The sequence below is a fragment of the Taudactylus pleione genome, unplaced genomic scaffold, assembly GCF_031769625.1.
Source record: "Taudactylus pleione unplaced genomic scaffold, aTauple2 ptg000760l, whole genome shotgun sequence".
Lineage (NCBI taxonomy): Eukaryota > Metazoa > Chordata > Amphibia > Anura > Myobatrachidae > Taudactylus > Taudactylus pleione.
This window is the reverse complement of record NW_028285162.1, coordinates 3076524-3101802: the sequence shown is the minus strand read 5'-3', so window position 1 is coordinate 3101802 and position 25279 is coordinate 3076524. Positions and strand designations below refer to the sequence as shown.

Here is a 25279-nt window from a genome sequence, read left to right as displayed (position 1 = left end):
TGTAGAGGTGCCTTCAGGGGACGTGCTGTCCCCAGCACACGTTGCCTTGCTGCCAAGTCGTCAGGTCAATCCACATGACTGTCACGAGACTGGGAACCGTCCTCTGGTGGGAGGCTGCTTACTCTTATTCCTGGAAACTTTTGGTTCAATGCAACCCTGATTTTTGGATAAGTCCACTATTTTAGATTTGGAGAGTCCTGTTTCAGAAAGATTTGTTTCCCCTCCTCTCCCTGTGAATTGTTGCAGAAAGGCGGCTTTCATACAGGCAATTTCTGCGCTTTGATTCCGGAGTAATTATTCCAGTTCCGGTACTACAGCAAGGTCTGGGATTCTGCTACAGTCTTTTCTTGGTAGACAAACTGGAGGGTTCGTTTTTTCCCATTCTCAACCTCGGGGAATTAATTGCTTATCTCCATTTGGAAAACTTCAAGATGGAGTCCTTAAGGTCAGTCATTTGTTCAATGGAGGAAGGGGAATTACTGGCCTCCATAGATATAAAGGATGCTTGCCCCATATTCCTGTATGGAGGGGTCATCAACATCTTCTGCAATTTGCTGTGGGGCACCAGCATTTTCAGTTCTAGGCTGAGACTGGAATTAACCAGTTGCGTGGCATGGTCGTACATTTTCTGACCACACCAGGCAGTTCTTTATCTGTTCTGGACGTAAGATTTTCGTCCAGTCAGATAATGAGGACGGCTGCAGGAAGAGAATCTTCCCACAGCTGCTGATCTCTGAGGGACCTTCCGGTCCCTCTGCTTGCCGGCACCATCTCCCCCTCTGTCTGCTGTTTTGCCGATCATGCTGATCGGTCAGCAAAGCAGGACCCCCTACCCAGCGCCTGCAGAACTGAGCAGCCGCTTAGGAAAAGTAAGTTAACCTCCCCCTCATGCCCCTGACATACCTGGTTCCTGTATCCAGTCTCAAATTGTACGTTGCAATGTTTCCGATGTCCCGATGGTGGTTCCTTTTTTTTTTTTTTTTTGTTTAAAACCATTTTGGAAAAGGTTAAAATGTATGTTCCTCCCCTAATTCACTCATAAAAAAAAAAAACCCACTATTTTTGAGCGGTTTTTAGAAAAAAAAATTGCCAGTTAAGGGCGATACGGTATGCATTGGTTCAGGCTCCAGTCCATCTAAGGAGCCTACCAGGACAAATCCAATCTGACAATGCCACGGAGGTTGCTTATATAGCAAGCAGGATGGCAGATGCAGCGGGGGAGCAATGAGGGAGGTTTCTCACATCCTTCATTGGGCAGGAAATTGGGTTCCAGCTATTTCAACAATTTACATTCCAGGGGTGAACAACTGGGAGGCGGACTTCTTAAGTCTCCACAGTGTGCATCTAGTGGAATGGAAATTACACCAGGAGTTGTTTTGCGTAAATAATTTTCCAGATGGGGATCTTCAGACGTAGATCTAATGGCTTCTTGTCTCAACAAGAAACTTTAAAGGTACGGATCTCTGTCCCGGGATCCTCAGGCATCTCTGGTGAATGCCATGACAACATCTTGGGTGTTAAAGCTGGGATACATCTTTCCTCCTCTGGTAATGTTACCAAAGGTAATTCAGCGGATTCAGTCATTGGCATGGCCGGTCATTCTGGTGTCTCCAGACTGGCCCTGCTGTCATTGGTACACAGTTCTTTGGAACATGCTGGCAGATGTTCCATATAGTCTGCCCCTGCGTCCAGATTTGTTACTTCAGGGTTCGATGTCACCCTGATTTGCCTTGCTTAGCTTTGACTGCATGGTTTTTTAATCCAATATCTTGATGTCCAAAGGGTTTTGAGAATCTGTTGTGAAAACCATGATACAGGCTTGCAAACCAGTCACTTCCCAGATTTATAATCCTATATATTTTATTTATATCATATTGTATTCCATATATATATATATATATATATATATATATATATATATATATATATATATATATAAAATATAAAATATAAATTTTATTTCTTGGCGTGAACGACACTATCAAAACTAAAAGGTTCTGAGTGTTTCGTCTGTTGTCTTTTCTGCAAGAAGGGTTCTTTAAGGTTCTTAGATCGTCCTCTCTTTAGGGCCAAATTCCTGCCCTATCGATCCTGTTTCAGAGGAGATTAGCCTGAAGTTGAGAGCTTCTTGCAGGGGGTTCCGTGCCTATAGCCTCCTTATGTCCCGCCTTTTCCTCCTTGACACTTGAATTTAGTTTTGGAGGCACTTTAAACTGCACCGTTTGAGCCTTTTGGAATATGTAGAATTGTGATATCCCACTGTGAAGCTTTCCCCCCTCCCCTAAATTGGCTTACTTTGGTATATTTCAGAAGTAATGGCATCCCGCAGATGGTTGAAAAAGGAAAAACTATTTTTACTTACTGTAAAATCTCTTCCTTGGAGTCCATCTGGGGGATGCCAAGGACCTCTTTGCTTTGGTTTCATACTAGTGACCTGTTGGTTTCTATTTTCTCAGTTCTTCTGTGGATCTTTCTCTGTCTTTGATAAACAGTGGAAGGGGAGGCATTTATATAGGGGGGTTCTAGTGGAAGGGGGGAGGGATTATATAGGGGTTGGGAGCCAGTCTTAAGCTGGCCACACACTAGACCAACTTACATCCAACCAGCCAACTAGTAGATTGGTTGGAATGAAAATCTGGTAAGGTATGAAAGCAAATGACAATCAGCAATTTGCTCCCAAATGCCGGAAAATGGACAAAAAATGTTGTTGGAACAAATTGTTTAGATCAAACATTTAACAAACTTGTCTGACCGAACATTTTCATCTGTTTTCTGGCATTTAGGAGCAAATTGCTGATCATTTACTCCCATTCCTTACCAGATTTTCACTCCAACCAATCAACTAGTTGGATGCCAGTTGGTCTAGTGTGTGGCCAGCTTAAGTTAGTGCCCGACTCCACACCTCACTATGCTTAACACAGAAGTAATGGCATGCCCCAGATGGGCTCCAAGGAAGAGATTTTATGGTGAGTAAAAATCGTGTTTTTTTTTTTCATTTGCTCCCAACTCTGAATCAGCTCCTGTGTTAATTCTGTATTCCGCAATACTTTTCTGGTTTAACTCTGTTTGCATCCACACATTATCTATTATAGCGGTGCTTTTATTTGTGCTTGTTAAAATGTATTGGATATTACCATTCATTAACAATATTGGTATCTCTTGCTGAATAAGAACAAAAAAAGTAGTCTGTTTTTTTTTTTGTTTTTTTTTTTAACCTCTTCAGCACCTAATATCCACATGCTTGTATCTCAATCTCTTCTTTTTGCCTAAATTGTCTCACTTCATTTCACTCTTCTGCTGCTATGAGATGCTATTCTTGTTTTATATGTATACTTCTCTTTTGTGGCTGCGTCTTTTAGAATTTTTTTGATGTCTTAAGTGCCCATTACTTATCGGAGCAATTCAATTGTTTGTCTGCTATGGGTTGGATACGGGATGCCTGCGCTCAGCCTCCTGAGGTGCAAGATAAATGTGTGCAAAGTCCGTAGTTTGGGCGTCCAAACCAGGAGTTTTTAGCCGTTTTGAGCATCTAAACCTGATGCTTCTGGGTTTGTTAAACACTAATGGCGTCTATCAGAGAAGCAATTGAATTGCTCTGATAGACTCCCATTTGATAAGAACCCCAAAAGACTTTCCCCCCCCAAACTGTTTTTGCTAATGCACGATGAGTCCCAATATGTCGTATATAATATAATGTGGTAGTGCTTCAGATACTAGTGGCCACAAATGCTGTTATTTCGCTAGTATGCTTGCCTCACTTTTTGTTTTATATTAGCGTTAATCGTCCAGTGAACGAATGGTTAAGGGAATTCTATTAAGGGGATGGTGTATGTTGATAGATTGGAATTGATCTTCTGTGGAATCACCAGCTAAAGCTTATTTTACTGTATGTCAGACTCTTGTGTACAGAGTATACTCTGGAGAGGCAAATCAAGACTCATCCATCAGTCGTGTGTTCAAAGATTGCTCTGGCTATATTTGCGTGTCATACAATAATATAAAGCAAAGTGTTCTACTTTGCGACATATCAGAATATTCACATTATTATAAATGAGGGAGTGAACTGTTAGCAAGAAAAGGGAGGTGAACACACAGTTTAGAATACACATTCTATTCATGCTTATCTCCGTTAAAAGTAGAACACATCTGCTGAAGCCAAGGTCCTCTGAAATTCAAAGCTCAGCAGAAATCTGTCTCTGTAATATACATTTAAAACTATGAATAACTTAAAGGCACACACCATCTTGTGACAAGACTCCATCTTGTCACAAGATGGTGTGTGCCTTTATGTGGATAGCTTAACAGATTTATCAATGTAGAAGATGCAACCTAAAAACTATTGAGACGTGCCATCATTCTTACTATGTATAATTTTTAATTTAAATTTTTGGTTTAAAGATTGAAGAATTAGCTAAAATTTTTCAACCAAAATACAGGTGTAGAACGTACCAGTGAATGAACGATCAATGCTAATGCAAATGAACAGAAGTCCAGTAGCTCTAATCTAAGATTGTATGCACTAAAATGTCAGATTACTGTATTAAAATTTAAAATGTTCATTCATTGACTTTCACCCAACTTTATTCTTTCAGTGAAGAGCAGTCACGTTTAGCAGCCCGAAAGTATGCCCGCGTTGTACAGAAGTTGGGGTTTCCGGCAAAGTTTTTAGATTTTAAAATTCAAAATATGGTGGGGAGCTGTGACGTGAAGTTCCCAATCAGACTAGAAGGACTGGTCCTTACACATCAGCAGTTTAGCAGGTAATTATTTGCGATTGTTTCTCCTAACATGCCCCCCCGCCCCCCGGGTTTTTTTTTGTTTTTTTTTGGAGCAAAGATTCTCTACTGACTGATGTATTCATGACTGCACATGATGATGAAACAGGTTTGAGGACCCTTGTGTTACCAGGACATTCATTTTAACAATGCAAGTGTACTCAGTGGTTGTGCAGAGCGGAAAAAATTGTTGGGTCCCAGGTCTCCCACTTTAAAAAAAAAAAAAACATTGGGTCCTGCCCCACTTTTTCTGGGTCCCATCACACATTATTGAGGTGAGGACAGGTAGCAGTTGAGATAGAAGGGGGTTAAGGGCAAGCAACAGTTGGGGTTGAGGCAGGGAGAAGTTGAGGTAGATGGGATTTAGGGCAGACTGCTGAGGGCAGAAAGCAGTTACGACAGTGCTTTTGGCAAGGAGGAGGCTAGGGGCAGGCACTGCTGGGGGTATGGAGGGGCAAGGGTAGATGTCTCAGTACTGAGGGGTTTAGGGGCTTTCACTGGCATTGCACTGAAGGGTCCCACCACACAATGGCAGCACTGCTCAATGTGTTCCAGCAAACACTGGCACTGCAGGGTCCCATGGGACAGTGATGACAAGACTGTGGAGGGGCACGGGGCAGTGTTGACCTGATGGGGTGAGGGCTATAGGGCCCTGACATGATGGTTTGTTGGGGAGGGGCGAACAGAGCTCTGACTACAAGCTACTTAGACACTTTCTATAGATGAGATACATTATATTTTTCTTTCTATAATTTGCCTGACCTAACAATGTAAAAGGTTGACTTTTAACTGCAATGCTGTTCCTGCATTCTACTACATGCTAAATTTAATATGTTCAACTAGTAAATTAAATGCTTGAGCGTTGGTAGATGGACATAGGGGAAACTCTTGACCCATAAGACCTAGAAGGGGATGGGTACGGGATCCCGTTGGTCAGAATACCGACTGTGGCATCCCGACAGGATTAGGTAAGTATACGAATACTTACCGTTGGGATTCTGGAGCTTGGATTCCACCTGCTGTCGGTATTCTAATGCCGCTATTCTGATCACCGGGATGCCGACTACATCCCATGGCCAAGAGTTCAATATGTACGTGAATCGCGGATAACTCCTTTTAAGCTATTAGTGGCATATCCAATTAGGTGCGAGTTTACCAGAAACCTTGCACGTGCAGGTGCAATACTTCTTTGGTATCCAATTCAATGGTGTTTTCCCCACCCGCGAGACACTGCGGCCCGCAGGAGGGGACAGAACACGCAGGTTGTTTCAGCGGGGCGCCGTGCCGGAGGGCAGGGTGCTTTCTGCCCTTTAGAAACAGCCTAGCGGGAACAAGAGATAGCGAGTATGTATGTATTCCTCCACCAGGGGGCACAGGGATCACTCGGCATTGTTTTCACGGCACCCCAAAGTTCTTAAATAAGTTACTGAGAAATTCAGAAAAAATGTGTTAAGTGAAGTAAATTGTGCTTACCCTGTCATCCTTCTGTTCAGTTATGTGGTGGTGGAGGACAGGTTTGTGCTTCTGTTTTGTCCACACATTTACATTAAATTGACCTTTAAAAACTTTGATTTGGTGCTGGACCACCAACCGAGGCACCCCTGCAAGTGTCCTGAGGCACGCCAGGGTGCCACGGCACAGTGTTTGGGAACCACTGGCTCTTAGTATAGCCTGGAGAGGGAAGAGTCTGGGCACCAAGTAATTAAACTCCTTCCCCCTATACACCGCCCCCAGCATAAAGCAGGCCAGTTTTGTCTGGTGCCTTGCAGGAGCTAGGTCCATGTATAGAGACTGCAAGTCTAAACTTTTATTTATTTTCTTTTTTTTTTTTTTTCAATGAGCAGGCAGCTTTAGGCATCCTATAGGATGCCTGCACTGCCGCTCTACCTACCCCTGCCGCTCTACCTACCCAAAGCTCTCCTAAGGCTCCACACCACGATGGGCTGTGTCCGGTGTTTTTCGAATTTGGACTACCTCTTATAGATAAGATTGCAGTTGGCTAGTTCACATTCTCTGCAGTGTCAGTGTGTCCGTCACACAGAGGGGCAACCCCAGGGCCTGCTTCCCCTTCTACTGGTGCCTAGCTGGGTCCTTGAAGGATTCTGCTTTAGGAGTCATGGATGTAGCCCTTCTCGCATTAATTGCAGGTGTCTGTATTTTTCCAGAGACGCTGGACCGGAAACGCACTTCAGGCGCTAGTTTAGATAGTGCTGTGTCCCTGTCTGGTGATGACAGCTCACTGTAAGATTGTATAATGGTTTAGACTAGACCTTCGTACATCCAATACCGCAGCTAGATGTAGGAGCTGTTCTTCGCATCACTTGCGGGTATAGCTCAGTGGTAGAGCATTCAACTGCAGATCGAGAGGCAAGATGCTGAGGCCTATGGCCACTGCACCCTGAACAAGCCTGATGTCGTCTGATTTCTGAAGCTAAGCAGGGTCAGGCCTGGTTAGTAACCAGGTGCTGTAGGCTTCAGACCACTAAAGCTAGCGCTTCAGATCATCAGTGAGGTTGTTCCTTACCTGTTCCTCCTTTTGGAGTAACAGATGTGGTGATAGGGGAAGACTGAGTATGTTTTTACCCTGATCCCCAGCACCGCCCTGATCGAACCAGGGGGTGTCATTCTGATACCTGACAACTGCGCTGATTATCGATGATTACAAGCTTCTGTAGACTTTCTACAGAATTCCTGTCTGTCTTCAGGGTCCATAGGGATCAACAGGGATACCATGGGGATAATGTGGAGTGATCCAGGCACCAAACAGTTTAGTTTTCAGCTCCCAGGATGCCTCTGGTCCTCCTCCATATATATCACGGCCAAAGGTATTCAGTTGTTTGTTTGGTGCGGCAGGATTCAGGCGCACCTTTTAAAAGCTTGGGACTGCATGAGCAGTCCAGTTACATTTTGTTTTATTTTCTATGTTTTTGAGAGCAGTGCTGAGCGTCTGTATTAAGACTCATGCACTGCGACTCCATCTACATCCGCTAGGTCGCAACCCCAGTAACGTCTCTGGTGATTTTGATGGGTCACGGCAGAGCTTGCTAGCAGCGATGCTGGGGCCCGGACTGCAACCGGACGCACTGAGTTGTCAGGTAAGGCGATTCTTTGCTTACAGGGAATCGCATGCGGCTGTCCTTTCTTCTGGAGCTGGAGACGCACCAGAAGCTGTTGTAGTGAGGGCCCGTTGAGTCCGCTCCCTCACTAGACTACCGGTGCCTTATCTTATTCTGCTGCTATGAGGCCAGCATACCTGTTCGGTTGATGCAGCTTGGGGAGGTAGGCACTCCCCTGACCCAGGCGCAGATCCATCAACGGCTTTCACGTGTTTGGGTCGCTCCTCCTATCCTCCTCGTGTAAATGAGACGCTCAGTCTATCTGTGCTCTGTTGAAGTCTCCCTGTATACCTCTCCCTCGGGTCAGGTATATGGTGCCCTATATTCTGCCAAGCCTTGTGTTTTGAGTAGTTGATTCAGAGTATATTGCAACTAAATTTGCATATGCGTTGTTTGCTAGCTGCTGTGTTGATACTGCCTTTTTTTCTGACTCATTTAGAACTATCACTTTTTTTTTTTTTCTCTCTCCTCATCCCTCTGGTACAGGTGGATGGGGTTTTTCCTGTGCACTTCATATTTAATAGTATTTGTGAAGGCCATTGCATTGTTAACTTTTATTATGGAATAAGCAAAAGGAAACAGGAGGTTGAGGCCTCTGCTGGTTTCAGGTCAATCCTGTTTGGAAGGCTTCTCCCCTCAGGACTTTGACAGACAGCACACCAACCATCCTGTATAAAGAACCACATCACCAGTCCAGTCGACCAGCGCTGGTACAGAAGCCATCTTAGGTGCCTCCTGGTCCCAGGTGATGACGCAGCTAGTGGATCATTTGGCTACTCCTACACTGCCTCCTTTTAATGGGCTACTCACAGCATACTATGTTTGTCCCTCCTATACATCCTTCCTGGTTGGGTGTTTATACCCACTTAGGTCAGAGTATGGCAACTGTTACGAACAGACTGGTAGGCGCTAATGCGCTTAAGCGGACGTTAGTTTTTTGTCCGCTCAGCATGTAGATTCAGACGCATCATCGGAGGAATCAGATGATGCGCTGGGTACTTCTCCAGAATCTAGCTCAGGAGAGGAGCACCATCCTTCTACAGTGGATGTCTTTTTTTCTTTTGGTGAGAGCAGTCAAAGTATACAGCATGATGTGCCAGCTCCTACAAAGAAGTCTCCAGTATTTAAACACCAGAAAATGGGAAAACCTGAGTTTCTTAAGTCTGAGTGGGTGGGATGTCAGCTCACTGAACTGATGAGCGGCATGGCATAACCCAGATTAACGGAAAGATTAGCATCTTTGTATCCTTTCCCAGCTACTGAATGTACTAAGTGGGAAGTCCCTCCTACCGTGGCTTCTCTGGACATTCAGGGTGCGTACTTCCATGTGCTGATTAAGCCATCTCGCCAACAATTTCTACGGGTTGCTGTCCTGAAACATTACCAATTTTAGGCACTGCATTTTGGGTTCTTGACGGCCCTGCGGGTCTTCACCAAAATAATGGCAGTGATGGCAGCATATTTCCTAGCTTCAGGGATTCAGAATAAGGCCATACCTGGGCGGATCTTCTGATAATGACATGGTTTCCAGTGATTCAACAACACCATCTCCAACTGACATGGCCTGCCTACAGGAGCATGGTTGGATAATCGAATGGAATAAATATTCTGTCTCCAATACAGCGGATTGTACATCTGAGGGCACTTCTGGATTCTTGGGCATGTTTCTGCCAGAGGACAAGACTGTGGCCCTGTCATTGCGAGTACGCAAATTGTTCTGCAATCAAAGGGTATCCATGCTGTCAGCGATGCAGGTCTTGGGGTAGAATGGTATCTTCCACATGGTGGAATATGCTCCGTTCCACTTGCCTTTGCAGCGATTGATTCCCTCCAGATGGAACAGACAATCATCTATTACGATACCGTCTCACTCCGGAGATCTCTCCCTCTCCCTCTGGTCATCACATCTGCCCATAAACATGCTGGAGCTTCAAGCTGTGTACAAAGCACTCGTCATGGCACAGGACCTGCTCCAGGGCAGGTCGCTCCAGATCCAATCCGACAACGCGACCACAGTAGCCATGGAGGCCCGCAAAGTAATGCAGCCATGAAGGAAGTGGCAAACCTTCTGGTTTTGACAATGTCCTCTTCTGGCTATCTCTGCAATATTCATCCAGGGAGCCCTCAATTGGGAAGTGGACTTCCTAAGTCTTCAGGACATACATGTCGGAGAGTGGCTTCTCCTCCTGGGGGTTTTTCAACTCCTAATGGACAAATGGGACCTACCAGACATAAGACCCCCCCCAGCCGCCTTCAGGGACGCACTGGCAGTAAGAAGGGACTTCAAGCTGTCTTATCCCTTTCCTCCAATTTCCCTTCTCCCAAGGATCCTCAGAAAATGTAAGCAGGAAGGCGGAACCGTAATACTAGTGTCTTCCTGCCTGGCCTAGATGTCATTGGTTCACCGACATACGGAATCTGTTTATAATCAGATTCCTCTTCCTCTATAGCCAGATCTATTGGTGCAGGGTCCCTGCCTGCATCTGGACTTACCTTGTCTGTCCTTGACTGGGTGGCTCTTAAGGCTTCCATTTTAAGAGCCAAAGATTTCCACAGCTCTGATTTAAATGATGCTTAGGGCACAAAAAAGTATGATCCTAAGGTTTTGGGTTTTTCCGGGTACTTAAATTTATCTAGGCTGGGTTAGACTTTGGTCTCTGCCTAGCCACCCTGGGAGTGCAGGTTTCTCAGTCAGTCTGCTTCCAGAAGAGAATTTCTTCTTTGCCGGATGTTAAAAAATTTTTCCAGGGGGTTCCCCGAGTTCAGCCACCTTTTTGTAGCACTGTGGGATTTGTCTTTGGTTCTCAAGGGGCTACAAGCTCCCCCATTGGAACCTCTGCACTTTGTAGATTGGAAGAGGTTGACAGCGAAGACCTTCCTTTTTTTTTTTTTTCTCCTCGCTTTCTCTTCAGCACACAGGACCTCATTCGGAGCCGGTCGCACAGAGCGTGCGGTCGGTCTGAATGAGGGGAGGATGTCTTGAATTTTCAAGACGTCCTCCTTTGCGGTGGTAAGGCTGTGGGTTAACACCCACAGCCTTACGACCGCCTAAGGTGATGGTCGCGATGGTCAAGACCATCGGGGCTTACGACGAGACCCTAGGGTAGGGTCTCCCTTGTCGTAAGCCCCGGAGAGCTTTCGGCTCTGTCTGAGCCGGAAGCTCTCCACTGACATCACATCCCATGGGAACGCCTCCGTTTGGGCTGACACTCCCCCGGCCCACCTTCTAAACTGGGCGAGCTGTCAATCAACATCGACAGCTTGCCCCCTTTGGATCGACAGCGCCGGTCGTAGCGGGTCTCACGCATGCGCACGATGGCGCCGTCGTGCGCATGCTCTGTGGGGGGCCATCGACCCGGTCCGAGCGCATCGGCGCTAACTACCAGGTCTGAATGACCCCCACAGTCTCTCTGATTTGGCAGCACTTTGTTTCTTCCCATTTTTTTATTTTTTTATCACCAGGGGAGGGTTACCTTTCTAAGGTAGTATTCATTCTTCATGTAAATGAAGAAATTGTGGTTCCAGCTTTTTCAGTCTTTAGATCTTTCTGTAGGTGAATTCTTCCTGGATTTGGCTTGTGCTCTCCATATATGTGGAGCGTACAAACTGTTAGAAAATTAGAAAATCGGACGCTTTTTATGTGTTATGGTTTTCGCAAACAAGATTGGCCAGCCAACAAACTCACTCTGGCTCAATTGTTACATATGTATCTTCCAGGTTTACACTAAGGCTGATATCCTTGTCCCAAACACGACGACAGCATATTCTATTGTCTGTGGAACCATTGTGGGCGTTTCATCGTGGTGCCTATGTTGAACATTTGTACAAGGCAACCACGTGGTCTTATGTCCGCGCTTTTCTTAGGCTCTTCTTGTTGCTATTTTTGCCTCTCGGGATGCTTCCTTTTTGGAGGATGAATTTTCCTTTCTGTTCAGGAGCGTCCCCCACCCACTGCTTTAGGACATCCCCATGGTATCCCTATGGACCCTGAAGAAGAAGAAAATTAGTTATGGTAGACTTACCATAAATAATTTTTTTTTTTTCGATGTCCGTAGGATCCACAGGGCACCCACCCTGATGCACCTCGTTTCATTGGGTAATTTTTTCTTACAGGCATGGATTCTGGTGTACGATCATTCTTCCTTCCCCTCTTTCCTTTATCCTGCCTTGGGTTTGTTTACAGAACTGAAAGCCGGGTGTGGGGTATATATGGAGGAGGGCCAGAGTCATCTTGGGAGCTGAAAACTTAACTGTTTGGTGCATGGTTCACTTCAACCACATTATCCCCATGGTATTTCTGAGGACCCTATGGACTTTGAAGAAAAACAGTTATCAATGGGAAGTCTACCATAACTCTTGTTTTTGCACAGCAAGTGGACCACCTACGGAGGGCTCACCCTAATAGACACCTCCAGGTTTCTAAGCGCATTGCCTCCTTCAGTTTTCTTCAGGCTGCGATCCGGGCATAATGAGTCTCTGCCTCAGTGGATGCTCACATGGCCCACCTAGTCGTTGTCTTCCTAGTTCAACTGCGGCATCCCGTGGGATCCGAAGGACAGGACAATGGAACTTCCCTCTAGAGGGATTTATATTCTGCAGACGCTATCGCGTGTCCAGCCCTGACTTCTGCTTTAGAAGCTACAGCTATTGGAGGCTGGATGAATGCTCTTCAGAGAGCCTTAGCTCTGTTTCCCATTGGAACGAGCATGCGTCAGGTGAGAACATCAGAGGGTGGCCTCTTTCATATAGGAGAGGCAACAATAGATAATGGTATCCCTGACTACTTCAGATGTCTGCATCCTCGATGGCAAACTCTCTGGCTTAATTTCTGGCGCGTTGACTCAGACTTTAGGAAGGCCTTAGGGGCTCTTCCGCTTTCTGGTCATTCATGGAGATCCTACTTGGATGGGATTATATCCACAAAATGACTGCGTCCAGGACGGCCTTCCTCTCTTGTGACCTAGGTAGAAAATTTCTCATTTTCGCTCCTTTCATTGGAGAAAAGGGCCAACCTTGCTCCATGTTATCCTTCCTAGGCCCCCAAGCTAAACAGCCCAGGTCTACCAGTTATCCTAACTCCAGGCATACTGACAGGCTGGTGCTTGACAAGGCAGACCTCCACCTATGGGGGTCCCAGCGTAAGAGGCCAACTTTGCTGTTTCCACCACCTGGATGGCTACTGCATAGGATGCCTGAATGTGAGGTTTTCTCTCCTTGGACTACACTGTGTAGTTTAGTTTTTTTTTTTTTTTTTTTTTCTTCTCCTAGGCTTTCCGGTCCAGACAAGGTGGACTCGGTTCACACCCTGCTGGCCTCCAGAATGCGTGTCCCAGTTCCCCTTAGAGAGGCCAGGACTTTTATGCCAATCTTTCTTTGTTCACCTTTTAAATCCTCAATAGGCTTTTTGAGGAGTCTGCATGGAATCTCCATCCATCATTCTGGCTCTGGGGGATCTCTGGGCCTCCTTGGATTTCCGGGAGGCCAATTTGCAGTTTCCTATCTGACCCAGTCACCAGAGTTCCTCTGGCTTGCAGTCCCAGAGGAGCATTTTCTTTTTCAGACTTTGCCATTTGGCCTTTCCAAGGCTCCTCAACTGTTAACGAAAGTCATGGTAAATCATTTCTTCCGCAGGGGTATCTGGTTTGAACCTTTTCTAAACAACCTTCTGATCCTTGAAAACTTCCGGGAAAGGAACACATCAGTCTCTCAATAGGTCTCCTCCAGTCCCAAGGAAAGCTAATCACTGGGATGTATTCTACCTGGACTACATTGCACCATCTGTGGTTCAGGCGTCCTGCTTAGACAAGGGCCACCCCCTTCGGGATTCTGCACTGGGTACAACCTTCCAGGGTCAGTGAACTACTTCTGTGTGCCGATCAACTTTGTGGACCTCCGAACAATCTTCTGAGTTTTCTGCTTGGCTCGGCTGCTCCTACAACATAGTCAGGTCCAGGTTCAATCCGATAATGTGACTGCCTCCCCCTACAACCCGCAGTCATGGCGCATTGAAGTAGGTGAGTCGCGTTCTCATCTGGGCAGTGTCGACTTCCGGCCCTGTCTGTAGTCTTCCTTCCCAGAGTCCGGGATGTGGAAGCGTTTCCTCGGCGAATAAGGCTGCGTCCAGACTTATTTCGGATCCTAGTTCTTGGCGGGTAGTGGGCAGACATCGCCTTGTTTGCATCTCGACAGACTACCATGGTACTGCTCCTGTACCAGGGTTCCGAGAGCCCTTCAGGTGGACGTCCTGCCGTAATTCTGGTTTCCTATTATGTGCCTTGGTGAGTTTGGTACGCAGATCTTCTATCAATGCACTGCTGTATGTTCCTTCTGGCCAGATCTACCGTCTCAGGACCCGTGCTCTTGACTCCTCAGTCTTGAGCGCTACAGGGTTCTCCAGGTCAGTCATTCATGCTAGGCTATATACCCTTAAGTTCCCATCAGCAAGACTTTGTCACTGCTTTGGAGGATTTCCTTCGCTTGGTGTTCTGACAAAATTTTCCCAGAGTGTTTCCCTCTTTTGAGTCTTTTTTTTTTTTTTTTTTTTTTTTTTTTTCTCCCTTCAGGTTGGGCTGGATTTTTCCATTCACTTTTCTGCTTGGAAGTTGCAGGTTTCCACTCTTGCTGTCCTCTTCAGAGACGAATTGCTCTGATGCCTGACTTCTGAACTTCCCTTCCATTCAAGGTGTTCTCCTCAGATGATGATGTTGTTCCTTGGCCTTTTGTCTTTGGTTTTTCGAGATCTTCAGTTATCGCTCTTGGGCTCTGCTGACATTCATTGGCTTACGTGGATGACCGCTTTCCTGCTCCCGGCGAGTCTTTCTCTGGGGCGCGTTGTCCTGTTCCTCCCCAGTGTTTTTTTTTTTTTTTTTTTTTCCCCCCACTGGGACTGAGCTGTTCTTTGTTTGCTTTAGTTACCTTCCTGCGGTAGTCTTTCGGCTTCTCATCACCCAGGACTGTTTAGTCCATGTGTTTCAGGCACCTATTTTTCTACGGAGGGGGCCTGTTGATTTTGCCGGCCCTCCAGATCTTTGGTTAGGACTTTGGTTCTCCATGGGATGGATCCCCTTTTTGTCCTGTACTAACTTCGTTAACTGGACTATCCGGTTCCCAAACGGGAATTGGCCTTTTGGCTCCCTTTGAGTTTCTGTCACCCTTCTGCAATGACTGTCCTTTCTGTTCCGTCTTCACAGTCTGATCTTTTCACCGGTTTGGTGGGTACTCCTTGGGTCGCTTGCCAGCGGTGCCTCGGCTGAGCAGTTTCGTAGAAAGGCCCTATAGTCCTCCACCATACATTCTTCCGGTTTTGTTTGTTTGGCACCTTTGCTGGCTTGGCTTCTGGCTGAAGAGGTTCTCAGCACAGCTCCGGCGTGTCCCCTTCCGTAATGGGATTGCTTTGGAACATCCCATGGTCTCTGCCTGTGTCTACTATGTACTGTGCAGAAGAAAAGGGGACTTACGTCTTACCTGGTTAAGTCATTTTTCCTCGAACTCCACAGGAGACACAAAGTCCTCTTTTTGTGGGGGCTGCTTTTAAGTGGCCCCATGTTTATATATATATATATATATATATATATATATATATATATATAATTTTTTATTTTTTTTTAAACCTATAGATGGCAGTGCCAGGCGTCCTATAGGATGCTGTCACTGCTGATCCAATGACCCCAGTCTGTGACTTCCGCCACAGGTCTCCGGGAAGGGACAGCACCGGAGCCTGCTGCCAGACGTCGATGGGTGGCAGGTAAGAGCAACTCCCTACTTACAGACCACCAGGGGTGCTAGGAGTGTTGGTCCTGGGTGTCCACATTCCATACACTAGACCACCAGGGCTTGAAGCTAACAGGATGCTGCTGGCAGCTGTGAGGGCCATGTCCCTAGGGTCCACACAAGAGGGGGCAGTCTGGCTTTTCCTGTTTGCCCATCCCCCTCACCTGAGTGCACACTCTCATAGCAGACAGCCTGTCCCAGTCTCTCTCCCCTCATAGAGAAATGCCAGACAGCCATTTTACAAAATGCATGCCTTGTGGCGTTTTATGATTCACGGCACAATCCCGTAATCTACACATGACTGTTATAACTTGTGGGGGGGGATACATTTGGATTACTTTTTAAATGCCTTTCAAGGTTGAAGCACCCAGGGAGGTGGGTGCTCCTGTCTGACAGCTGTTGAACCTTTTTCTAGAGCTGTGTACTAATGTACTTTCTCTACAGACCTCTGTGTTCTGAAACTGTGATGGCAGAGGAATCCCTATCACAGACCTCGGTGCCTGGTGTTTCAAAGCTATGCTGCTTGAGTGTTCCTTCGTCCATGGCTACCAGTCAAGGAAGCCAGTAGAGACTTTAAATTACAGGTAATGTGGATGTTAAGCAGCTTGCAGCTCCCCGGCCCGGGTAGTCTTCTAAGGTCCGACTGACTGTTGTGAGCCTACTTGTAGGAAGTAGAACTGCACACCTGCCGGAGAGCCAGGTTGATGCAGCATTCCTTCATTTACTTAGTTCAGGAGTGGCTGATGCTAGCCAGCATGGGCATGGCTCAGCACAGACCTTCCAGGCCTGACAGCACTAGGTCCAGTCACATTGTGAATGTTTCTCTGCACAGGAAGCTGGAGTCTCCATTCCTTTGAAAAGGTAGACACTCTGATGAGGATCTTTGTGTACTTTTAAACATAGCAGCAGGTACGTAAAGCTGAGGATATGTCAACTGTATTCCCTTCCTTTGCTCGAAGACCTCTTAGTGGAGGCTTCTGGATACCTTACTTTAGTTTATCTGCTATTAACAACTGGTCTTTCAACATGGGAATTCCCAGTTGTTTCTCTTTGTCCGACTTGTTAGATCTGCTATTCTGGGCTATTGTATAGTCTCCCCAGAATGAACTATTCTAGTGCATGTCCCCTGCTTTGCTTGGGCAGCTAAGGCTAGGTGCTGCTGGACAGATGCCCTTCAAGACCGTCTCATTTCGAGTACAAAGTATTGTCCCTTGTGGGCAAGTTGTGCTACTACTTAGTTAATTAGGATGTCATTGACCTAGTCGTATTAACCTCTTAAGTGCAGACATCTGCTGTGGTGGCCAGGACATGGCTACATTCCTGGCGCACTGTCACGGACTCAGTACTTAGAGGCTCTTCTATATTTAGAGAGTGTCCTCGTGGTCCGGGGTTGGACAACAGTCTCTAGGTAGTGCCAAAATAAATTTTTGGCCTTCTGAACCAGTCCATCTACCTTCTACATTAAGGAGTTCCTCCTCTATGGGCCCTGGGTCCTAACGTAGGTGACCTTTAGTCTGCCATACAGCTGGCAGGTCTGTTTCCACACATTGGGGTGGATTTCCACTCTGGGGAACCCCAGCATGGGGTCAGGATGGCCAAGTGGTCTAGGGCGCAGTCTCCTCTGGACACTTGAATTTAGATTCCACTTCTGACAAACAACCTAGCTGATCACATCTTGGGACCAGCACAGCCCATGGTAGAGTCCAATAAGGGACTCTCGTATGCCTTAGCGGGTTTCACAAGCACTCCCAGGAGCAGCCAGAGCTCTGGGAGACTGCTCCCCTATGAACTCCATGGTCCTTGTCTCTTAAGGTGCGAGTTACTATACCAGTCTCTTACTGGTCAGACGCCAGACTGCTTGTTCCAGCCCATCCTCATTCTGTGGGTGCTAGCAGGGACTCCAGGATTCTCAGATTCCATATGGGGTCACACCGTTCCATCATTCGCTCAAGCTAGCGGTTTTTAGAGCATCCTTTCACATCTAAGATGCCTAATTACATATTTGGCCAACCGAATCAGTCACCAGCGCTTTCTCAGTTATGCTGTGCTGGAAAATACCTTCCAGTTTTCGGTATTGCCATTATGGAAGGTCCACATGGAGGGTCATGGCAGCTCTTCTCGCCCTGCTTATCAGGGCTCAGTCACTCGATGTCCATCACTCTAGAGGTAGATTTTCTGTGGTCCCACGGATGGATAATTTCTTGGAAGCTTTGCTGCATTCCAGGGTTCGGGGGGTATTCCTCCCTACCGTTAGACTAACAATCTTCCGGTTACTGTTCCCTCTATTCTGGCATCTCTAGTGTTTCTACACCCTTGCAGGCAGATCTTGGTCTCTCATCTACCCCTTCGAAGGGGTTGAGTTGCTGCAGTTTGCTCAGTTTCATTCCCTGTCTTGCACATCTTCATGGGTGGAGGCCAGTAACCTGACATTAGACCTTCAAGATCGGTGGGCAGCTCAGGGGAGCCTGTTACCAATCTTCATTCTGCTTTTCTGGATGGTCTTCAGAGCTCTGTCTGGTTCTACCTTTCCTCCAGCATCGTCCGGTCCTGGTCTGGCCCGACAGTGTGATACCCATTGCCCACATAATCCATCAGGGAGGCGCTCTCAGTTGCAGTTCCTTTAACACTGTCAGCCGCTTCCTCAGTTTTGCGGAGCGTCATCTTATGGCTCTGTAGGTGGCCTTCCTTCCCGCAGTTCTCCTGGAGCAGAGGACCCCAAGGCTGCCAGGTCATTCACACATGTAAGTGGGCTTTACAGTCTGACGCTTTTCAGCACCTTCAGTGATCGCACAGAGCAAAACAATTTGTATGTCCCAGGGACCCATCACTTTAAAAAAAATTGAGTTCTACTCCACCGTTTTTGGGTCCCATCACACATTATGGGGGATTAGGGCAGACGACAGTGCTGGGGGCAGGTAGAGGGGATTAAGGGCAAACAGCAGTTGGGGTAGAGCTGGGGGTAACAGCATGGAGAAGTTGGAAGAGTTTGGTGTAGAGGGGAGTAAGGGCAGGATATGCTGGGGGTAGGGAGAGTGCAGACAGCAGTTGTGACAGTACTGGGGGGCCAGGAGGAGGCTAGGGGCAGGCAGTGCTGGGGGTTGGAAGAGGGCAAGGGTAGATAGCAGTATGTATGTGAACAGTGGGTATCTGTGCAGTATGTATGTGTGAAGAGCTCTGACAATGAGTGGGTTAGTAATGCAGCGGAAAGCTCTCTGTCATGGTGTTGCAGGGGAAGAAATATGGTGCTGGTGCAGTCCATTTAGATGGATCTACAGGCTTGCTACAGATGCCAGGATGCAATGTTATTAATGGTATAAGTCTTGTCAGCACAGGGTCACAGCCTTTCAATATGGACCCATTTCCTCGGGCCACAGCAGGAGAGGCAGAGGGTGACCGAGGCAATGGGTGACTGGGAGAGGCAGTTGGTGACAGCTGGTGGAGTCTGGTTTGCTGCTACACAACCAGTGGTTTATCTTCTGGCTCCAAGTGCCCGGCCCTCGACCCGCTCCGGGGTCGAGGGCCGGGCAGGTGGGGAATTTGACTTGGCGGTACACCTGTCAAACCGTAACACAGGTGTCCTAAGTCGAGCTCAGGGAGTACAGAAACCGTCCGTGGAGCAGAAGGGCAAGGCTGCAGCCCCCTTCTTTCCCCCCCTCCCTCCCAGTAAAATACTACACTGTTCAGTGAGCCAGTTCACTGTGACTGAAGGTGGCTTCCTACTGGAAGCGCCACCTGCTAGTCACGCTGAAGACAGGCAGCCAGGGGGAAGTGTCTCCTCCCCCTGGGACTGCCAGTCCGGTCTGTGAGCAGAGAGCTCCAGTGGAGGCCGCTGCTCTGCCTTCCGGGCAGCCATACAGGACTTCTCGGGTCTGCAAACAATGCAGCCCAGAGAAGCTGGTGTTAGGCGTGCGCGGCGCCATCGATGTGTTTGCGAAGGTCCCGACACCTGCCAGTTTCATTGAGCAGGCGCCGGGACCCAAGCCAGCAGTGGCAGCCCCCTCAGGTAAGAGGGCAGGAGCCGCTGCTGAACACAATTAAACTATTTTAGTTTAAATGGACTCCCTACACCCAGGGGGGCTGCATTGTGCCCCCACCCGCTGCAGACACATATACAAACATCCCCCAAGACAGAGACAAGGGTATAATAAATTGGATGCTAGTACAGAATTACAACAGCAGCAATATCTGCACTAGATCTTATAGCAGCCACAGGAGTGCAGACTGTGACATTGTCAGACAGCCTGACTATGAATCAGCTACACTCTGGTTCAGTGCCACTCTGTCACTTTCCTGCACTTCTCACCAGCATGTAAGTGGAGTGATAATAATGCAGGGAGCGGGCTTGGGACTTAGGCAAAGATGTGCTACAGGTGGGTGTGGGGGGAGAGTGTGTTACGTTAGGGGGAGGGAGAAGTTTAAGTAGAGGCATTTGTGTTAGAGGAGAGATTGAAACAATGGGTTTTCAAATAGAATTTGTGCCCCCATCAAACAAGTACAATCTAAAAACCCCTCCACTTCTTCCCGGTCACGCACACGCTCACACCCGGCACTTGTACTTGCCGAGAGTAGCCTCAGTAGAGTGCGGCATCCTGCCCTCCTTGATCCGGTGAGTAGTGGTGGTTGTGTGGAGAAAAAGGCAGTCTCCAGGCTCGGGGATGAATGGTACTTGATCCGCGAGGAGACAGGACAGAGCCCAGCGGCGTCACGTGATCGGGAGGCGGAGGTTTCAGGCGGTGATGGGGTAAGATGCTGCTGCCAGCAGTAATTGGTTAGGGACTTGGGGAGACACTGAAGAAGTTATCGGCTGGCTGCTACACAGCGCGTCCTGCAAGACCCGCTCATTTTTAAAAAGCGAGTCCCTCACTGCATGTAGCGGGTAAATATGCGCTATAGAGCGTATTTTGCAATCACCAGCCTTGTGATCGCTGGGGCCTGACTGACATCGAGATTATGGTGTCATAACCACGACTCAGAGATACTGTTCCGGCTCCAGAGTTCTCGGGGCTATCCTATTGGTCACTCCAGCGGTAGAGTGGAACTTTCCGCTCTTATTTATCGTTCCTTCACCGTTCATGCTCCACGGGTCGCAGTTAGAAGGGAGCACAGTGGCTTAGCTTGGCCATGGCGGCCGTAGGACGCAACTCCATCCGCCTCTCAGTTAGTGCTTCCATGCGTCTTCCTCTACTGTCTGTTCTATTCTGGCCCGCCTCGCTTTGCCAGAGTGGCTTTTGTCAACTGTCCTAAAAGCTAGGAGGGTATTTTCCAGAGGGGTCAGTTGTACTCTGTTGCATGCCGAGTAGCCTACTTCGGTCACAATTTCTTTCTGAAATGGACGACCTATTAGGGAGTTTGTTTAAAGGCTTCTTCCCCAGATGATTCCAACAATCTATAGAGTCCTCGATCTGTGAATTTGGTCCTTTGGCCCTCTTCCTGGGGATACAAATATCAGACCTGTCGTTTCTCCAACGACTGCTTCTGCGCCTACCAGAGGTTCGGACGTTTTTCTTTTTTATGGTGTCTTTTATGTGCAGTGACCAGTTGCTCTTACCAGGTGACTCCGTCAAACCTTTCCTTCGTTTTTCGGTAGGCTCCCTTAGGAGTTCTTGATTCCTTAATTGTGATGCACTTGACTCATTCATTAGTTTTACCGAGCAGATGTCTTCTTACTTGCCATTGCTTAGCACGGTGAGTGTCCTGAGTTGCTCCCTCTCTCTGATGTTATACTTGGATTGGGCCGTTTTGCATTTTCGCTTGGGTTCCTTCCCCCAAAGTTGGCTCTGTTCCTCTCCTACCTGGAGTTGTATTGATCCGGCTGTCGTTCTGGACTCACCTCACCGGTAATTTTTCTGTGGACCGACTCTGAGATCAGTTTCTATGTGGTCCTGTATGAATTTCACAAGTGGGACTGGGCGTTTTTTTAACAGATTAGCCAAGCGGGGCCACCAGGATAATCTGTCACATTCAGGTGGATCTCCTGCCCCTACTGTGGTGATTGCTCATTATGCCAGGTCAGTGGGACCTTCTTGAGAGGCTCCCAGAGGAGGACAGCTTTAGGACGTCCCATAGTGATCCCTGTGCCCCCTAGTGGAGGAGGAAGAAAGGTCTTATGGTCCTTGCCGGTTCTTTGTGCACCTTTCTCTGACGTGTGTTCTGAGCGTGCCGGTTTTCCTTCTCCTCGCATTGGCTTGCTAACTTAAACTGGCTGGCCGGTTGATGGATGTGGGGTATAGTGCAGAGGGCGTCTACTGGAAAGAAAATTGGTTACTATTTGGTGCCCAGACTCTCCCTCTCCAGGCTATTCAGAGTGATCCCTGTGCCCCCTATGGAGTCGAAGAAAAGGATTTAACAAAGTAAGACCATAAATATAAATAAATAAAAAGTGTGTGTGTGTGTATATACAGTGCATCCGGAAAGTATTCACAATGCTTCACTTTTTCCACATTTTGTTATGTTGCAGCCTTATTCCAAAATGGATTAAATAAATTTTTGTCCTCCAAAATTCTACACACAATACCCCATAATGACCATGTGTAAAGTTGACCATAGGTGCATCCTGTTTTCACTGATCCCGAAGATGTTCCTACATCTTAATTGGAGTCCACCTGTGGTAAAGTCAGTTGATAGGTGTGTGCCTTTCAGAAGCATGTCCAGTCTATATAAGGTCCCACACTTGGCAGTGCATGTCAGAGAACAAACCAAGCATGAAGGACAAGGATTTGTCTGTAGACCTCCGAGACAGGTTTGTCTCAAGGCACAAATCTGGGGAAGGGTACAGAAAAATATCTGCTGCTTTTGAAGGTCCCTATGAGCACAGTGGCCTCCATCATCCTTACATGGAAAAAGTTTGGAACCACCAGGACTCTTCCTAGAGTTGGCCGGCCGTCTAAACTGAGCGATCGGGGGAGAAGGGCCCTAGTCAGGAAGGTGACAAAGAACCCGATGGTCACTCTGTCAGAGCTACAGCATTCCTCTGTGGAGAGAGGAGAACCACATCTTAGTAAAAAGCACATGGCAGCCTGCCTGGAGTTTGCCAAAATGCACTTGAAGGAGACTCCGACCAGGAGAGACAAAGATGGAACTCTTTGGTGTATATGCCAGGCGTTATGTTTGGAGGAAATCAGGCACCGCTCATCACCAGGCCAATACCATCCCTACAGTGAAGCATGGTGGTGGCAGCATCATGCTGTGGGGATGTTTTTCAGCGGCCGGAACTGGGAGACTAGCCAGGATAGAGGAAAGATGCATGCAGCAATGTACAGAGATGACATGGATGAAAACCTGCTCCAGAGTGCTCTTGACCTCAGACTGGGGTGACTGTCCATCTTTCAGCAGGACAACGACCCTAAGCACACAGCCAAGATATAAAAGGAGTGGCTTCAGGACAACTCTGAATGTCATTGAGTGGCCCAGCCAGAGCCCAGACTTTAATCCAATTGAACATTTCCGGAGAGATCTGAAAATTTACTATGTACCGACGCTTCCCATCCAACCTGATTGAGCTTGAGAGGTGCTGCAAAGAGGAATGGGCGAAACTGGCCTAAGATAGGTGTGCCAAGCTTGTGGCATCATATTCAAAAAGACTTGAGGCTGTAATTGCTGCCAAAGGTGCATCAACAAAGTATTGAGCAAAAGTTGTGAATACTTAGCAATTTAGCCAAGCGATTGCACGATAACGACATCGTTATCGCGCAATCGCTTGCAATTCGCGCATGCATCGGGCATGTTTTGGTCGGAAGCAACCAGCGATGCGCGTGCCCGCTTCTGACATCCGACATCGCCCGTACATGCTGGTCAACCTGACTATCTCGTCAGGTTCAGCATGTGCGGGGATGAGGGATGTGCCGGGACTGAACGAGTGAACGCTCAGTCTACAAACGAGCGCACGATTGCAATGTCGTAATCGTGCTGTCGTTTGTATAACTACAAGTGAATACTCCCCATTAGTGTTTTTTTTTTTGCAAAAATCGCAAAACTTTTTGCACGTTGTCATTATTGGGTATTGTGTGTAGAATTTTGAGGACAAAAATGAAGGCTGTAACATAACAAAATGTGGAAAAAATGAAGGCTGTAACATAACAATGTGGAAAAGTGAAGCACTGTTTACTTTCCGGATTGTGTGTGTGTGTGTATGTATGTATATATGTGTGTATAGTCAGATGCATAAATATTGGGACATTGACAGAATTTTAATATTTTGACCTCTATTCACCACCACAATGGCTTTGAAATGAAACAAACGAGATGTGCTTTAACTGCAGACTTTCAGATTTAATTTGAGGCGTAATTACATCCAAATCGGGTGAACGGTGTAGGAATTACAACGGTTTCTATATGTGCCTCCCACTTTTTAAGGGGCCAAAAGTAATGGGACTGTCAATTCAAAAGCTATTTCATGGACAGGTGTGGGCTATTCCCTTGTTATTTCATTATCAATTAAGCAGGCAAAAGGTCTGGAGTTGATTCTAGGTGTGACATTTGCATTTGGAATCAGTTGCTGTGGACTCTCAATATGAGATCCAAAGAGCTGTCATTATCAGTGAAGCAAGCCATCATTAGGCTGAAAAATGAAAACAAACCCATCAGAGAGATAGCAAAAACATTAGGTGTGGCCAAATCAACTTTTTGGAACATTCTTAAAAAGAAAGAACGCATCGGAGAGCTCAAACACCAAAAGACCCGGAAGACCACGGAAAACAACTGTGGTGGATGACAGAAGAATTTATTTCCCCGGTGAAGAAAAACCCCTTCACAACAGTTGGCTAAATCAAGAACACTCTCCCAGGAGGTAGGTGTATATGTGTCAAAATCAAGAGAAGATGTAACAACAGTGAATATAGAGGGTTCACCACAAGATGTAAACCGTTGGTGAGCCTTAAAAACAGGAAGACCAGATTAGAGTTTGCCAAACAACATCTAAAAATGCCATTACAGTTCTGGAACAACATCCTATGGACAGATGAGACAAAGATCAACTTGTACCAGAGTGATGGGAAGAGAAGAGTATGGAGAAGGAAAGGAACTGCTCATGATCCAAAACATACCACCTCATCAGTGAAGCATGGTGGTGGTAGTGTCATGGCGTGGGCATGTACGGCTGCCAATGGAACTGGTTCCCTTGTATTTATTGATGATGTGACTGCTGATAAAAGCAGCAGAATGAATTCTGAAGTGTTTCGGGCAATATTATATGCTCATATTCAGTCAAATGCTTCAGAACTCATTGGACGGCGCTTCACAGTGCAGATGGACAATGACCCGAAGCATACTGCAAAAGCAACCAAAGAGTTTTTTAAGGCTAAAAAGTGGAATGTTATGCAATGGCCAAGTCAATCCCCTTACCTGAATCCAATTGAGCATGCATGTCACTTGATGAAGACAAAACTGAAGGGAAAATGCCCCAAGAACAAGCAGGAACTGAAGACATTTGCAGTAGAGGCCTTGCAGAGCATCACCAGGGATGAAACCCAGCGTCTGGTGATGTCTATGCGTTCCAGACTTCAGGCTGTAATTGCCTGCAAAGGATTTGTAACAAAGTATTGAAAGTTAGATTTAGGATTGTGTAGTTTGTCCCATTACTTTTGGCCCCTTAAAAAGTGGGAGGCACATATAGAAACCGTT

At 47.0% G+C, this 25279-nt stretch overlaps 1 protein-coding gene and 1 non-coding gene across 3 annotated transcripts in view; both read left to right on the top strand.

The window, feature by feature from the left end:
• The window catches only part of TBP (TATA-box binding protein), a 93234-nt gene that overhangs the window by 50829 nt on the left and 17126 nt on the right, over nt 1–25279 (top strand). For both annotated transcript variants that reach the window (XM_088457401.1, XM_088457400.1), the window contains exon 6: nt 4593–4760. In XM_088457401.1, coding sequence (XP_088313527.1) covers nt 4593–4760 — 168 coding nt within the window. The remainder of the gene's footprint in view (nt 1–4592; nt 4761–25279) is intronic.
• On the top strand, nt 7277–7406 carry LOC148476955 (U8 small nucleolar RNA). Its single transcript, XR_015872590.1, has one exon. It is a non-coding gene; the product is annotated as a U8 small nucleolar RNA (small nucleolar RNA).